The sequence below is a fragment of the Sparus aurata genome, chromosome 21, assembly GCF_900880675.1.
Source record: "Sparus aurata chromosome 21, fSpaAur1.1, whole genome shotgun sequence".
Classification (NCBI taxonomy): domain Eukaryota; kingdom Metazoa; phylum Chordata; class Actinopteri; order Spariformes; family Sparidae; genus Sparus; species Sparus aurata.
Genome location: NC_044207.1, coordinates 8350876 through 8368483, shown reverse-complemented (window position 1 = coordinate 8368483; position 17608 = coordinate 8350876). Strand labels below are relative to the sequence as shown.

Genomic DNA, 17608 nt, shown 5'->3' with positions numbered 1-17608 from the left:
ATCCAGTGCTGGTAAAGCTTATAAGAGTCCGAAGAAAATAAACATTCAGGTGACGGACAAAGGTTTTTTGGGAACAGATGATTATGTAAACAGTGGACTATATAGCAGGTGGTATTGGTGGTGGAGTGGTTGAAAGTAAGAAAAAGGTGACAAAAACATACACCACTCAGTCACAAGTCTGAAAGGAAAATAATCTCCTTTCTCTTTGAATTCTGTTCATTTCATCTCCTCTCTCATGTTTTTGGCTCCGCTTTCAAAGCCCTCTTATCTGTGTTGACAAATAAATTCAAATATCACCGCAAATTCACGAAAGACGTATCTTTACCAGGCCTTTCTTTTATGAGATGAGAAGGTTTTGTGATCCAAAAGGCCAATGATGCATAATTAATATTCACTGAGGAGTCACAAAAATGTCCACAATGGTGTATCAATTGTAGCTTTGCTGACTATCAGCTACTTTTTTCTGTGTTTCCGTCAGCGGAATCCTATAGGTATGAGTGGGACTGTGTTTTCATAAGTGTTTACACCTTGTCTCCTATACAATACAAACTGGGAATGATCCATTTGACGTAGAATTAATTTGCTGTTTAAGTAAATCTGAATAAGCCTCTTGGAATTATTCTTGTCCAATGAAATACGACATTCACAAGCTCAAAAGTTTAGGTCAAGCAAATACAATTTCACCTGAAAAAATCCTGGTTTGTGGCTGGACTAAAAGAGAGCAAAGCAGGGGAGTCAGAACTGAATGGACAATGGCCCTTTCTGCTGTACGAGAACAACTGCAAGGTTCACTTGTTCTCTGGCTGCAGCACCGACATGTAATGCTGTTGTTGTTGCTGATAAATTAATTCACTTTCCAACTTTGACATTGATCACACAGTGGGCTGTACAGTGCCTCCACTCTGATTAACGGGAGCAAGTTACAAACATTTGAAAATCATTTTGAAGCTCCCATTTTAAGCTAAAAAAAGCTACATAATGTTGCTTTAATTATGCAGTCTTTTGCAGGACTACAGGATGTGATCCATTTTGCCGAATACAAAATGGATCACATTGAGACACAGACTTCCAGCTGACCTGACCCAGGTTGGGCTCATCACAGTCTTTCATCTAATATGGGGTGGGTTTGATGCTATGACTGAACAGAGGAGCGCCATTGAGGCAGGCTGATGTTGAACAGTAAAAACCTAGTGGCTGTTGTTGTTTCTCTGTTGGTCACTCTCATTGAGGAACAGATTATCGAAACGAGCAAACTGGGAATCACTACCTTGAGGCTTGAGGTCTCTAATAAGGCAAAAATCTGCAGACATTGCCAACTTTTATCTGATAAACCGGAGTCCTGGCAGCTAAACAGCAGTTGAGACTTGTTGCCATCAATGGTTTACCAAAAATAACTTGGGGATTGTTGGAGATGAACTTCATGTTAAGTACAACTGGTGAGCGTTGACTCCTAAATGTCATGTCAAACATCTGTGTTTTATGTTAAACTATATTTAGCGATATGAATTGGGTGTTTGAACTAGTGTACTAACCTGGTAGCCTACGGGTAGTTTCGCAATCGTTTCGCTGCTCTGATTGGTTGTCAGACTATCCAATTACGTCCAGAGACATTTTGGTCGGTCCTCATTGATAACGCCCTTTGGGAAATGAGAATTAATCAACAGGTCTCAGACTAGTTTGAAGAAACTCTAGCCGAACAGGTCGCCTCTGTCTCCTCTTCACTCAGACGCTAATAAAACTGAAAACGCCATCACAAACAGACGCCATGTCTCTTTTCTGCCGTAGTCATGGAAACACTCTGATAAGCTCTGTATCAAGTTGAGGACTGATGTTTTCTACCTCGAGCTTTGCATTTAGTAAGTGTGTCAATATACAAAAGACCACAGAATGTTATATCATATTGAGTACATGATTAAATAGAAAGAAAATGGAACGACCAGCGGGGTTACAGCACTGTCTGCAATCGAGCTGTGAGGATAAGCAGTTAGCATCAGAAGGCTTGTGCAAGTTAAGAATGTCAAGATATGATTTGGGGTTGCGCATATGATGCCAGCGGGGCCGAGCACATCATTTGCGTTGAATACTTGCGTAGATCATGTTTGATAATATAAAGAATCTTATAAAACAGCTTGTATTGTGTGCCCTTGGTGTTTTAACCTCTGAGTAAATTAACATGCAAAAATGTATTATATATAAACTGATGTATAAAGCTGAGAGACTCCCAAATGTCTTCTTGTCCGTTAATATCTGTGGATCAACCTGAATTTACACCGAAAGGCTAATCTAACAGGGAGCCAGCAGTCACGTCTGGGCTTATTACATCCTCCTCGATCTATATATCTGTCCCTTACAGCAATTAGGTTAATATCTCTTCACCTCTCGTTAGCTCAGCAGGCCTGTGATGGGACGTCTGACTGCGACACAGGCCTTGAACTGAAGGAAGTATCGACAGGCCCGACTCTGTCTTCCCTCCTGAGTGGTTCGCATGAGGAAAAAGCTGAGAGTGGAAGGCAGAACGGTCGACAGAAGGCACGGTAAGACCGAAGTGAAGTGAAGACAGGATGAAATAAGTAAAAGAGAAAAGCAGCAAGGAGAGAACTTCACAGGGTTGAGATTCACAATAAAGGACAAGCACTGCAGGAGCCACAGAGCAGAAGAAAGGGGAAGAAACACAAAAAGCTCAGTTTTGTAACAGCAGGTCGGCTTTGTCCGGTGCAACAAAGGGACAAAATGTGTTGAGGAGCAGTTGGAGGGAAAATCAACCTTTCTTGTTCAGTCCAAAATAGCCAGCTCTTTAATTGGAAGCGGGGGAAGAAAGTGTGTTTCAGAGGGGGAAAATGCAGAAAAAAACATTAGTTGCAGTGTGAATATAAAAAGAGAATAGAACAGAGAGATAAATATGTGGCTGCAAATGGGATGACAAACAAGTGAGTGATGTTTGTCTGGCGGTCCAGTTGACCTGAGCTGAACACAACCTGACCTGACCACTCTGGACACCCATGGGATGGAGACAAATGACGGAGAGCAAGACAAGAGAGTAAAAAAGAGGGAACAGAGAGACATTTCCAACGCTTGGTTTAACCTGAAGTTTCCATGATAATTTCTCTAGCCATCCCGCACTGCTTTGGCTGGGAGGGCCCCAGCTGTTCGGTCTGTATAAATAGCGTGAGGCTTCGGCTCAGACCCCCGGGGAGAGCGGGGCTCATTGGAGAGAAGGCATGGGAACAAATCGGGCCGGAAAAAGCACACAACATACACATTTTGACAAACATATGGGACCATTGCTGGGGATGAAAGTGAGGAACATGTGACTGAAGTTGGCCTCACGTGGCAGAAGTCACTGTCGCGCTTCAAATGTGACAAGAGAGAAAAAAAGCAGAGAGAGAAAGAGATGTGAAATATGTCGTCTTCATTCCTCAAAGCAATGAAATACCATTGTGGCTCCTTTTCCAGTTCTATGCAAATATTGCAACATGAAAAGCCATTACAGCGTATTTATCTTTGTACCTTCATGTCCTTGTCTAAGAGTCCAAAAAAAAAAAAAAAAAATCAAAATCAAATGTTTTGCATGGAAATGTAATTCTTGACCTTGGAAACAGCAGCTCCTGCTTTAAACAAGCAGTTTAAATAAGTAAAGTTGAACTTCTGGAAATTGTGTTGCACATTTTCTAGCATTCTCTGACGAATGATAAATCAATTGTGATTCTAAATTAATAAAAACACAAAACTTTGCAGATTTGGGTGATTGTACACAAATGAAAACATGATTATGAATACTATATTTCATTATTCCATTTCTGCCAATAAATCCCCTAAATCCCCTTATATTTTACTCGCTGGACCTTTAATTCTGTGTTTTCTTTGAAGTGTGGGGGCACAAAGCAAGAAATCCAATTACCAGTCCCTAATTTTATTTTTTCGTTAGTGTTTCTTGGAGGAAAATCCAGCAAATGGCTTTACCTAAAAATCAATAGATTATCAAGAGATAAAACTTGAAATATTCTTTCATTTTCAAATAGCCTGACTGTAATGGCTTGCACACTGGAGGACTATGTAAACAGTAAGACTGCAGAATGTTATATCATATTTAGTAAATGATTAAATAGAAAGAAAATGGAATGACCATGGAGTGATTTCATCACTGAGGCAGTTGGTGTGATCGCTCTTCTTGCTTGATGACATTATTCTCCAACTAACAGCTGTTCTCCAGCAGAGCTGCACCCTCATCTATCACGACCCAGTCAGGTTTGACCACAGTCAACATGGAACTTTTCCATAATGTTTTGAGAACCAAAAAAAAACATTATTTTATCAGACAGATGAGCCCAGAAATGTTACAGATCCCATGTCTGAAAGGGGCTTAAAGGGGGAAGAAACAGAGAGAGGAGAAGTGATAAATAACTCAGGGGCGGTGTGTTACAAAGCAGGAGAGGGTGGTCTGGCCCTGAGAAAAGCAGACCCCCCCTCGTCCCAGGCTTATAGCTGCCATTCAACACCCACATACACACTCAGAGCCAAGGAGCAGGTTGGGTTCAAGCGCAACAAATTACCTAAATATGGTTCTGAAAAGGCCTTAGAAAAGAGTTCAATTGGAAACCGTTGAAAATGATCATAATACTAAAAGAAACCGGGGGAGATTTAAGAGCCCTGTTGTGTGGACACAATGTCAGGGCCCTGTCCATAATTTCACTGACTTCAGAGGACGAGAGAGGAAGAGTGTGGAGTTGGAGGGAGGGACACCCATTAAACCAAAAAAAGAAGGGAAGAGGAAGAAAATCAGAAGAACGAAATTTTCAGCCTGAGTGGCTTTTCCAAATGAAAGCTAAAGGTCCGAAACACAATGGAGTCCTTTTTTTTTCATAGCTGTGTGTGTGTGTGTGTGTGTGTGTGTGTGTGTGTGTGTGTACACGAGGGGGGGGTTGGATGGTGGTGGGTTACCTTTTAAAGAGTGCCCAGCAGTGGACGTGTTTGGCATTTGTCGCCCTTGTTCCTCAATTGTACGTTCACCACAGTGACTGCCATTTAGCTGACGTTGGGCGCTGTCTGTGCCCTGTACGGCTGCTTGTAATTTTTTTCCCCCCCTAACATTCAGCTGGTCAGTCAGGGGGTGGAATCAGAAAAATCATGTCTGACTCTTCTCCCCCCCACCTGCCCTCACGGCTCTCTCTCTTTCTCTCTCTCTCTTTCGGTTCACATCTGTTTGTTGCCCTCTCGCCCCAGAGGCAGTCAACACGGTTGCTGAGCACTGCTGTTAACTAAACTAAACTGGCTGACTGGCAACTCAGTATGTTTCTTACATAAGGAAAGAGAGATAAGGAGAGACACTGTGTAATTTCACCTGTAATAAATGTACTCTAGTTATGTGTGTAACATGATGCGAGAGGGCATAAGCAATAATAACAACTTTTCAACATTTACAGACCCTAGGAAACTTCAGGTAACGTCAGGTTTAACCCTGGCTTTTTCATGGTTACGACAGCAGTTTAACCAATTACTGAGACAAATCGGCATGGTAACCCATGATGGGCACCTAACCTGCTGCAGAACAGGTTATGTTTGAAATAACAGATCAGCTGATATAAAAGCACCGTCTTCTGTTCAGTTCTCTAGGAAAATGGCAACCCCATTCCATTCATAGAATATCCCAAGGAGTTTAGTGCACAGATCATGAGTGTTCAGAGATCAGCAAAGCCCTCTGGATTATCTTGACCATTTTTATATGATGGATACAGATATTGGGACTGATGTTGAAAGACTGAACTTAAACTTTAAGACGCTTGAACTCTCATAAAAAAGTAACACATTCATTTGATGTGGTACAAATATGTAATTATAATCACAACTACTCATACCCTAATGATGAGGCAGGGCTTATCCGCCTATTGACTTCACACAGCCTGTGATTTATGTGACTTATGTGGTTGATAACCACCATTGTGTGACCCTTTGGCATGACTGATATTGATAGGCTTATCGAAGCCACAAAAGGAAAGATATAGGTGGTAGCTGACCTTGCGCTGTAGTACAGGCCTCTGCACAGGGACGATGTCTACAAACAGTCCAAGATGCCAGGGTAAACCAACTTTTTAAAAAAAAACGGGTCAACACATCCCTGGTGAGTTCAAAATGGCCCCTGGGTCACAGTTTGGGCGGCATGGTTTTATCACAGCTTGAGAGCAAAAGTCACAGTCACAGAACAGATTGTGTATTCATTATTTCATAAAATAAAAAGGAACAAAGGTCAGTTGCTCGCATACTTTCTTATTTCTCTACAGTTAAACAGACTGTGTTTGCTGTGTGTGATCAGGTTTTGTTCATAGTTTTTGTCCGTGTGAGTGTGTATAAATGTGATGATGTGTGCTTATGTTTCTGTGAACAGGAATCTAAAATATGTAAATGTGATTATGTATTATTCTACTGTGTGGGCTTAACGTATAGGTGGGCCATCCATTATGTTTCAATGTGTGTGTGAGAGAGTGTGTGTGTGTGTGTGTGTGTGTGTGTGTGTGTGTGTGTGTGTGTGCGCATCCTGACCTCAGGGAGGTTCTGGCTGTGTACTTTTTCTCTACATTTAGTTTCCACTCCAGAGCCTACAGCACACATTACGCACACCACAGTTTAGCTAGGAAGAATACATGTGTCTGGGTGATTGCGGATACAAGCGGCCGAACTGAGTTTCATCCGCAGGGGTGGCTGGGCTCCCCTTTAAGCCTTGGTTAAACTGGCGCAAGACACTGTGGCATGGGCTTCCACAGATGGCGCGTGAGCTACCGGCATGCACAGAGGCGTTTATTCTCAAAACATTGTTCACCATAATATTTTATGACATGCCAGGGATTGTACAAGTGTTATCAGAACATTGTCATTATCCAACATTGGACATGAAATAAAGACATCTGAGCGCGGTAGTTAAGGCTATAAAAACTTGAGAAGCCTTCGTGCTTGGTGCTAAAGTCGCCATGATTTCATTTTTGGCTTGCACACCCAGGGATACTGCGGCAGACAGCCATAGAACCATGGCTTTAGAGGAAGGATGAGGAGCTCAGACATTCACTGCTCCTTTGCACATGGTTTTTCTGGCGTTATTTAGCCATTTAAAATCTTTTATGATAAAGCAGCATTACAGGAAATGTTGTGTTTTCACCAGCGGTAACTAAACACGACTCCTGAAACAGCTGAAAGCAAGCACGATAAACTATGAAAAAACAACAGCTGTCTGAAAGTACAAACAGGACGAGAGAAACTTAAGAGATTCAGTTAGAAGTTACAAAAGCACTGAGAGCTGAACACACAATGACTTTTAAAAACTTCTCTTTCTCAGGTTTCCTGCACAGACACAAGTTGAGTATCGATCTTAGGGAGAGACGGGTGCTTGTTAAGGGTTGGCCACAGTCAGGAGATGTCACCGCGGCCCACTTGGCGGGAGCAGTTGCTTGGTTTGACTTAGTGCAGCCAAACCCGATGGTGAAAAAACACCACATGTGTCTGTCATCACCTATCTTCTGATTTCTTCTTCTCACAAAACAGCAGTAAGCAAAAACATTCAGGTAGCAGCTTATCACAATTTAAGCCGTTGATGACTGTTGCTTAACCCATTTGAAATGGCATTGTTGGCGCAAGATCACATCAGCTGCTGCTAATTAGTGTTGATTCATTGACTAACTTGATAAAAGGCCAGAAATTAAGTTGCTCATTGTTTGATTTGTGTGCTTTCTGCAGCCAGTGCCTGTATTAAGCCAGAGATTTTACTGAGTGAAGAACTCTGCAACTCCACTCTACACTGCAAATATTTACACCTCTGCCACAGAGCTTATGTCCTCGCCAGTGCCTCTTTGTCGGTTGGTTGGTTGGTTGGTTGGTTTGAACAGATTTTTCTGAAAAAATTGGATGAAGTATGACCACAGAATAGACCACATTCACTTTTGCAGATTCGGGCAAAGGGATGGGTCTAGGAATTTTATCTCACTTCCTTTAACACTATGAGGTAGGACGTTTTTCAACATTTTTGTGAAAAATATCTTTGAATATTGTATGGATCTTGATTGGATTGGGCTTGGTTGAATTAAAGGGGACTATTGGGCCTTGGCAGAAGTATGCACACTACCAAGTGCCATTCTAATTGCAGTTCAACTGGCTCCAACAGAGTGACATATTTCAGCGCTACCTTTATAGCACATTAGTTTCTAGAGTTGCATCCTCCCAGTTGAACCTTCATTCATATCACATAAGTAATTCAAGTTAGATCCAGGACCTTTTGTATTTCATATATATATATATCCTGTTATAAGGTGTCAAAAAGATTTAATGCTATGTATAAAAAATCAAGAGGTTCAAGTGTCTTTACGATGTCCAATTGTAATTCTTAATCAGTCCAAATGTTGTAAAGTAACAGGCTTACATTAAAAGACTTGCCAATGTCAAACTTTGATCCGAGGCCAGACTTTAGTGACCTCCTCCATTTGGCCTTCATAGTGATGGAGTGGGCAACAGTGGCCTGCACAGCCTGACATATGACCACAGCAATCCGTAGACAAATGATCAAAACCTCAGTCTAACTCCTCCTCCTCCTCCTCCTCCTCTCCAATCCCTATACGTACATCTAAACATCAGACATCTTAAAGACGAGTCAAAAAGAAGCAACTAAAGAGTAAAAACAAAGGGACAGGTATCCGCCCAGTAACAACTAGTGCCAGGGCACCATCTGCTCATCCGCTCAGTGGAAGTGGTCGCTTCCAGGGCGGTCAAAGACAGTGCAGGAAGATTGAAGAGAAGGGGGCTCCCTTTGAACGTTTTGAACGAGGAGGGGGATAACGTTTGGACAGAGGAGTCCTGGCAGAAGGCTGCCAGCCGAGCCAAGCGGTAGCAGGAAGCGGGCGCCTTGTGTGTCGCGGGATTTACGCTGACGGGTCCATCCAACAACCATCTGGACCGGCATAAATAAATTTAACCAGACTGTAAAGAGAGGGCAGGGACTTGCAAACAAAATTTGTTGAGAAAACACATCAGGACAGGGCTGTCCACTCCACTCCATTCCACTCTCCATACAGAGGTAAATATGCTGTGAATTACACAGGAAATGATCAAGAAAGAAAAGATTGTTACTAACTCATCTGGATGTTGTTACAAATGGAGGAAGAAGAGAGAAAGGAGCTCAAGAACAGGGAGGAACCGAATAAACATGGTAGTGACAGTTGGCGATGGGAGAGCATGGTCTAAGATTCTGTCCGTAATTCTCTCCCTCTCTCTCTTACACACACACACACACACACACACACAAACACACACACACACACAACACAAACACAACACACACACACACACACACACACACACACACTTTCTTTCACTCTTTGTTGATGTCTCTAAGCCACGACTGACATCACTGTCTACCCCTGCTGAAGACAACGGCCCCAGCCATGAGAAGCGACCAATCACAGGGGGCGAATTCTGTGTAAGTGTGCATGAGCAGTTGCCTGCTGTCACTGCTGAAGTTGTTGTACAATCTAGCTGCAGCTTTGTGCCATGTTTACCTTCATAGATAGGACGTGTGTGTGTCTTGCACTCTGACCTCTACCCTACTTTTTGGGGAAAAAAACAGGCGATAGGCGAACAGTATGAAAGCAGCAGCTTGGAGACAAAAGATCACAGCTTCATGCCCTTATGATCTGGGACATACAGTTGTGCCTGAACCTGCACTTAATTTAGAGTTATTAATTACTAAATGCAATTTTTCAACATGGCATTTCTTCTATTTACCAATTTTAGATTGCTTTTTAAGTTTGTATTCCCTGCCATATCAACTGAATTGACCTTAAAGCAGGCGCTCCACATGTTGGCTGGGGAACAAAACTTTTGAGAGCAAACAAACTCTTTGCCTCCTGCTGTGATGCCTTCAGCCAAATTAAATAAGCAATCATTTGTATTAGTGATAAGAGAAGGCTATGGCCAAAACAGATAGAAGGACTGATATGTAGTTAATAGCATCCCAACAGTATTTCATGTTTATGTGAAATTTGAAATCTTTACACAATTTGAGTGAATAATATCCACACAAAAAAGCTGATTAAAGGCACCTTTTTAACTCTTTACTGATTCATTGAACTGAAATTGAATAATATTGAATAACTTAAGCTTTTTCTTAAAACTAAATGATAAACTGTACTTTTCTTCCTCAAAATGTGTAATGTGTAATGTGTCTGCTGCCAGATGCAAAACATTGTTGGTCTATATGCCCCTAGTGGCTGTGATGAGGCACAGCTGACGTGTCCTCCTTGCCTTCCTCACAAACATTTTTAAGTGTGAAAGGCACTGAAAAGGTAACGAGTACCATTTAGATCCAGTAATAAACACAAATATTCACATATCCAAAACAAAACCTCTTCCATGGAGAAACTATGCAAATTGTCGTTTAATCACATTTGCCATATCTGAACTCACAGAACTTTTTCATGCAGCTCTCCTGATGTGCCTAACTATGCAAAAGACTGATTGGCAAACTGTCACTGAGCTGAAAACACAAAGACAAGCCCACACAAAAAGAGTTCTGAGAACAAGACTCAAATCTCCATCCTCCAACCGCCTTGAAATGTTGTGAGAGAGTGAGAGGAGAGAGCGGGGCGAGCCTGATAACGCCCCCCTCCGAAGTTCAGACAGGATGTATTCATTTTAACGTGGATAAGCATCTCAAAAGGGCGGCAGGAGAAGAAAAAAAAAAATACCACCGGGGAGGAAAGCGTGGCTTCAAATGAGCGAGAATGTCAGCAGAGAGTTGGAACTCTGAGTTTGTGTTTATCGCCGTCTCAAGACGGACTGAAGAACTTGGACAGAAGGGAGAGAGAGAGAGAAGTGACCTGACTGCCAATGATGCCAAACCTCTATTTAAAGCCTCACCAGCAGCACAGGCCTGACACTGACACATTTACCTCTTGGCCTCATGTCTTATCGGCAGCCAAAGGACACTGTTTATTGTTTGCCTAACATGCAAAGATCGTATGAGAGGGGGTGCCGTGAAAACAGAGCTGTTTCTATGACTGCGAGTAAAGCCACATTTCGGGGACACTGGTGTTGATGATGTGTGCTTAACATTGCCACGGTGAACAGCAGGGAATGACAGCCCTGCCTGCTGCACTCCAACACCAACGCAAAGAACGCTCAGAAGACAAACTGCGGGCTTATCAGTCAGCGCAAACCTGTATTTCGGTTGCTTAAGGGATGAATGAGATTAAGGTGTTGGGCAACTTGCCAAAAATGAATAAGGATAAAAAACTTCTTTGCAAGTTAAGGAGGTACTCTTTTCGAAATCTAACGGAAAAACGTACAAATAAGAAGATAAAAGGATGGAGAGGGGGGGGAACGGGGTGACTCAACTGGTGGTCCAGCAGCTGCATCTCACCAGTGAGCTCAGAAGCGTGGCTGCCTCCATGTATGACATCTCTCTGTGTTTATAATGTATATCTGCGTTACTGCTTTTTTGAAGTGTGCGTGTGTGTGTGTGCGTGTGTGTGTGTGTGTGTGTACGTGTGTGTTCACTGAACAAAAGTCACACTTACCAGGATCCCGGCAAGCTGCTTCTCTTCCATCCTTCAGGACCTTGTCGGCAAAGATCCCCTGCCCCTCTGCTGCCGTCTCTCTCTCTCTCTCTCTGTCTCTCTCTCTCTCTCTCGCTCTCTCTCTGGGATGGACTCGTCCGCCTCTCGCTATCAGAGTTTGAAGTTTTTGGAGGTGGCTTTCGCTCGAGTGTCTCGGTCCCCCTCGTGCCTCTTCTGTGTCGTTTGCGAGTGTAGCTGGAGTGGCGTCGCTGCTTTGTGCTAATTCTGCCCTAATCCAGAAACTTTTCTATGCTGTGAAAGGAACATGTGACAGGCAAAGAGGGGTGGAGGGGAGGAGAGGGGTGGGGAAGGGAAAGGGGGGGAGGCAAGGCAACACTTTTTAGTTACTTGTCCCCTTGGCCACAATCAAAACCATTCCGCGGTCTTTCTACATGACCCGCTGCAAGGTAAAAAAAAAAAAAACACAAAAGAATCCTGTGCGCTCTGAAAGCTGGATAAACTGAGAGGTGGAAATCAAACTCCTCAGGAATCTGTTAGAATGGATGCAGAGAAAGAATTTAGAAAAACATGTAGTAACAGATTTGCATTTTGTAGCAAAGCAGCTGCCATAACAAAGTGGCCTTTTGTGTAAAGAGATTAACTGTTAGGGGAACGTTTAGACTGCCTACTGACTACTGCTGTATGAAAGCCAAACTGGGAGAGAATACTCAAAAACACCCTGGGTTTGGAAGAAAGTGGCAGGAAATATTTCTGACTGAGGGAAATTTACCTGAAATAGGGCTGTGACTTACAATTATTTTTATTGTTAATGAATCCATCGATTACTCTCTTGATCAATCAATTAGTTGTTTTGGTCGATAAAAAAATGGTGAAAACTGTCAATTAGTGTTTCATAACGCCTGAGATGTCGCCTCCAAATGTATTACAAATGTACTAGTCACATTGAAGTTGTTGCCGATTAATTTAACATTTAGTTGACAACTAATCGATTAATCGCTGCAGCTCTAACCTGAAATGATCATGTTGGCAAGTTACAACGGGTTTCGGTTTCGATTCGTTTTGTTTTTTTCTCTATCATAGTAAATGTTTACCTGTGGTCAAGCTGGACAGAAAAAAAATAAATCATCGTAATAATGATTTTAAAAAGCATATTTCTTTTATGGCCTTTAATTGAAATAAGCCGAAACTATTCCTTGAGAACACTTGGATGAAGTGCTGTGTGCAAACTGCAGCTTTTTCATTACTGATACATCTGCTTAATTAATTAATTGATTGGGGTGACATCTTTGTATTGCTTGTTTTGGTCAATCAACAATCTGAAAATCCCAACACATTAAGTTTACAGTAATTTAAAACAGAGAGATGCAGCACATTCCCGCATCGGAGACACTGGAGCCAAAGATTGTTTGGTTAAATACCATTTAACAATTTAACCAATTTAATTTCCCAAACACACTGATATGGTTCATTTCTGAGTTAACTTATATATATATATAAAGTTTCAGAAGAACTGAGGTCTCCATCAGCTCATTCGTACATGCTGCAGTAAACCCTGTCAGCTGCCATGTGGAGACTGGGGAGTAACTCCAACACTCTGGAACTCTGCTGCAGGTCTCCGCTCTTTGGACTCTAGCACTGACTCAGTGAATAAAAAACCCTGGACAGTGAATAAAAAGCACCCCAGCAAAAGCAAAGAAAAAAAAAGTGGCCAAATATAGCTCCCATTCAGTGTTATAAACATACAAACACACACACATGCACACACTCCGCCTCTCACATGTACGGGAGCCTACGGGGACTCCAAAATGCCCCGGGACGTCCATCATACACAGCACGCTGCACACTGATGAAAAGATGACAATAAACAAAACTAGGTTAAAAACTGAACCTTACCATCCACGTTATGAAGACCGAAGAAAGGGGAAAATAAAAAGGGAGACGCCAACTTCTACATCAGAGAAGGAGAGGCGGCTCAGCAGTGAGAAACTAACTGGTGTGAAGACTGAAGCCTGCGATCAAGTCTCAGTGGTCTGGCTCCATCCCCCTGGTTGACTATACTAATGTATGTACACAAGGCAAGAATTGAGCCAAGCCTATTGGGCCATCCCAGGAGGAGTGGCAGTATACACTAAAGTCACTTTGAGACCTGCCGTGTCTGGTTTAAAGAGATGTTATCAGCCCTAAACAATCAGTTTGAAGTTACAGTTTCGATTATTCTCAGTGACATATAGGTCAATTCAAGTGATCTCTGCGTTTTGGATCTCTTGTTTGCTTTATGTAAGGAGAAAACTGCAGTTTAAGGCCACAAGGCTTGCTAATGATCATTTGATAATCAATTCCTTGTTTTAGTTGTGGCATCAGCCCAAAAATGCCAAATATTCTCTTCCACTTTCTTTCATCTTATGTAGCCCTTGTTGCTTTTCATGGACTGAACGAATAATCGTTTAATCAAGAATTGAAATGCACTTATTTGCAGGCCTATCTGCATGTACATCATTGAGAAACGTAGCCAATTACATAATGCAAAGAGAGAGACACTGCAGAGGGACACAGGAGGTAATGCAGCTTGGAAACATGTTTTGGTTGCGGATGATTCATGCATAACGGTGCTGCACTTCTGAAAGCATCTCCCTCACTACAGAAAGAGACTGCAGATGGAACAGACAAAGCTGTCCTGACCACACACCAATCAACCCAAGATTGACAAGGAAGCGACTGCACTTATAAAGCTTTCATTTTTAACAAAAACTCCAACACCATATCTTGGCAGAGGGACCTGTTTGCACTACAAGGAAGTGAGGAAGACGCCGGCTTCTTGTGGCAGATACGCAAGACCCTGCATGGTTATGGATAAAGATCACATGACATTTTTTGCCCTAATGACAAGCCAAAGGGCAGACTGACACTGGCCAACAGTTCATCAGCCTGTTATATCACATATCATCTGCTGTTATATCACATATCATCTGCTGTTATGTCACACATCAACAGCTGTAATAGAATAACTTATTCATTTTCTTTACTCCATTCACTAGTCTTTCCTGATTTAAATGTTAACACAATATGTTAACGTTATCATACACATGAAAGGATCGACACAGCCAGAGAGGAGATGTTCTTCTTCAGGGCTTTCTGTGAGAATGCCATCCCAACAGTCGCAGTTTGGTAAGGTTTAGACACCAAAACTACTTGGTTAGGATTAGGAAACGATACTGGTTTAGGTTAAAAATAACAAATCAATGCCAACGTTTCACATGTGACAAAAAACAACCCTTTGGGGAAAGTCCTGGTTTTCAACATCCGTCCACATCAACTTCCTACCCACACAGACTTTGTCACTCATGACCTCCTAAAGGGTTTCTGGCAGAAGGCTTTCTTGCAGAAGGCCCTGAAGTCCTGTTCCCACATGCTGGTCATAGTAAACAACTGCTAGAGAGCTAACATTACTCTGGACTATTGAGCTTCCAGAAAGCTTCATCAGGACTGCACTTTGGATGTTCAAAAAGCTTCAGAACGCCCTTCTGATGTCAGATTGGGGAGAGCTGCGTCCGACCATATCTGTAACCGAAGATATGACATTCACACACACTTCACACCCTCACTCACTGACCAGCTGTGAGAGGATTCGAGAAAAGAGACAGGAACTTTCCTCCAGCTATCTTTTTGCGTTCTTTACATAACCACCCCTGCCACTTTCCATGTCAACAACCACATGAAAAACAAGGAATGTTTTTCCAAGAGAGACTGTCTGAAAATGTACATGCACAATGTCGACCTGTTTTTTCGCGGTTTGGACATTTAGGACAGGTGCAAAGACTTTTGGTTTAACGTGTCTCATTTGTTTTATCTTATCTCCCTACGGCTTTCCAGTTTTTAAGGGTAAGATATGTCCAATAAGTGACAGAGGACTTTTACAGAGGTGGAGAAACTGGTGACTGATATTGCACAGGGTTCAAAAGCCACTAACGTCACCCCTCAAGGTATTTTAACAACAATAAAACAATGGTCCTCTCTGAAGCTCCTTAATACAAATAACAAAATTAGGTTGACCCCATTACAAAGACTCGTGCGATCGGGACTATAGAAATATTAGCCTGCCATTGGTGAAAAGAAATGGGTGGACGCCACACAGTTACACATTAACCACTTGGACCAGTTCTTTGTTAGGGCCCCATTTTTCTGATGACAGGATGACCTTCTGAGCCAATGAAGTGGCACACATCTGTCTATCTTTGAGGCAGAAAATGTACCGGGGTTGAAGATATACGAGAGACTCAATAATTGCTTTCCGTTATCAAAAATACAGATTCAAAACCATCCTCATGTACTCATACAATTACACAAGCTCTTTCTCGATCTGCACACAACATCTGAATTGCAGCAGTGCGGGCTCCCTCGGTTTCCCGTCTGACATGGTGTACAACACAGTAGGTCCGGGACAAAATAGCAAACGTTATTGCTAGCCATATTTACAATGCATCATATTGTCGGGCAAAGCAGCTGTTTCTATTATCACTAATGTCAATATGCAGCAGTATGATTGGAACTCCACGAGCTCTGTTTTGTCATGATAGACAGCCTCTTCCTTTCACTGCACACAGAAAGGTAAATATGACTTAGAAAATTGTGACAGTGCTCAAAGCTGCACCAACTAGCTTAGGCCTTTGTTCACCACCCAGAAAAAATAGAGCCAGCAAGCTATGCATCATTTTGGACTGCTGCAAAAATAAGAATTCTTACAATGAGGCAATGACATTGGGAATGAGAATATATGGGATTTTAATATGACGTGTACAAATCAGGATTTTTCTAATAATAGTATTCAAATGATATAGACTTCTGCAGCACACAAGTTGGAAAGGGAAGAGAGAGCAGCAAAAATACAAAATCCATGACAGTAACTCCATCGAAAAAAGCACTGTAAATGCTAAATAGCATAGTGATAGAACATAGTTAATAGAACAGAGCAAACCTTTTGAAATGCACGTTCTGATGATAATTCATTTATAGACCCTGTAACAACACAAGACAAGCACATACCCAAAGAGGGCTTGACTTCTTTTCTGTTTTTTTGAGACCTTGGCCCAGCAAAAACCTGATTCTCACCGTCACAAACACACAGCAAACAACCCCAACACTTTATCTGTGGTAGAACTAGTACAAGTGCTATCAATATGTAGAAATTTGTAGATCATTTTTGTAATTTATAACTTACTGTACCTTAATAAAGAAGACCAATTAAGTGAGCGTCTAAACAGAGTTTACTGTAGAGGAAGTCTGCAAAACCTCTCAAGGTTTATCATGGTTTGTGTCCTGAGTCCTTGGGTACAAGATTTGGTCTGTCTGCTTGAATGTTTCACCTGGGTGCCATTAAGTTCAGTTATAAAGCTATATATGTGAAGTATATTTTTCTCTGATGATGCATTTAGGTGACAAACCCAGATAATTATAGGCGACTTTGCACTTGCCCTCAACTCATATGTTTCAGACCCACAGTAAAGCAACATAAAAACTTGCCTTTGTGTCAAAAGATTTTTGTGTTATCCTGCTGAAAACCAACCATCCAACCAACCAAAGGTCACAGGCAAAAACACAACCTTCTATATTTATATATAATTTTGAGTAACTGTATATATATTCTGTAACTTGTGTAGCATGATGTTGTTTACATCTTAATTGCGTTACATAAACCTGTGTTGTATAATGACAAATAACTGACCTTGTATCTGTATTTCGATGAGTTTGTGGATAGCTTTTTAACAACCCCAGTAAAACAAATTGGTTTTGATATGCTAAAACAATTATCAGACTAACCTTAAGGTCCAAACAGCCCAGGGCTTGAATTTAAAATACCATGTTAACATGTCTGTCATGAAAAATGCCTATTGACTACATGTAACAGAATAAGCCTGCTCTGGGTGAGAAACCCCTGGAGAATTACCGCCCAAATCTGCAGTTGTTAGCCACTTTCAGTCCTTTTTTGTGTTTCATCTTTAGCGCAAATTTACTGTATTAGTCACAAAAATAAAATTTCTATCAGACGGGAGTTTTTTAGTTCT

General features: G+C 41.8%; 1 protein-coding gene across 3 annotated transcripts in view; it reads right to left on the bottom strand.

The window, feature by feature from the left end:
- slc6a9 (solute carrier family 6 member 9) overlaps positions 1 to 17608 on the bottom strand; it is a 77887-nt gene that overhangs the window by 53168 nt on the left and 7111 nt on the right. For 2 of the 3 annotated variants that reach the window (XM_030403513.1, XM_030403512.1), the window contains one exon: positions 11550 to 11840. In XM_030403513.1, coding sequence (XP_030259373.1) covers positions 11550 to 11579 — 30 coding nt within the window. In that variant the 5' untranslated portion in view covers positions 11580 to 11840. Of the gene's footprint in view, positions 1 to 11549; positions 11841 to 13442; positions 13557 to 17608 lie in introns of those variants that run through there. The other variant, XM_030403514.1, reaches the window with a different exon arrangement.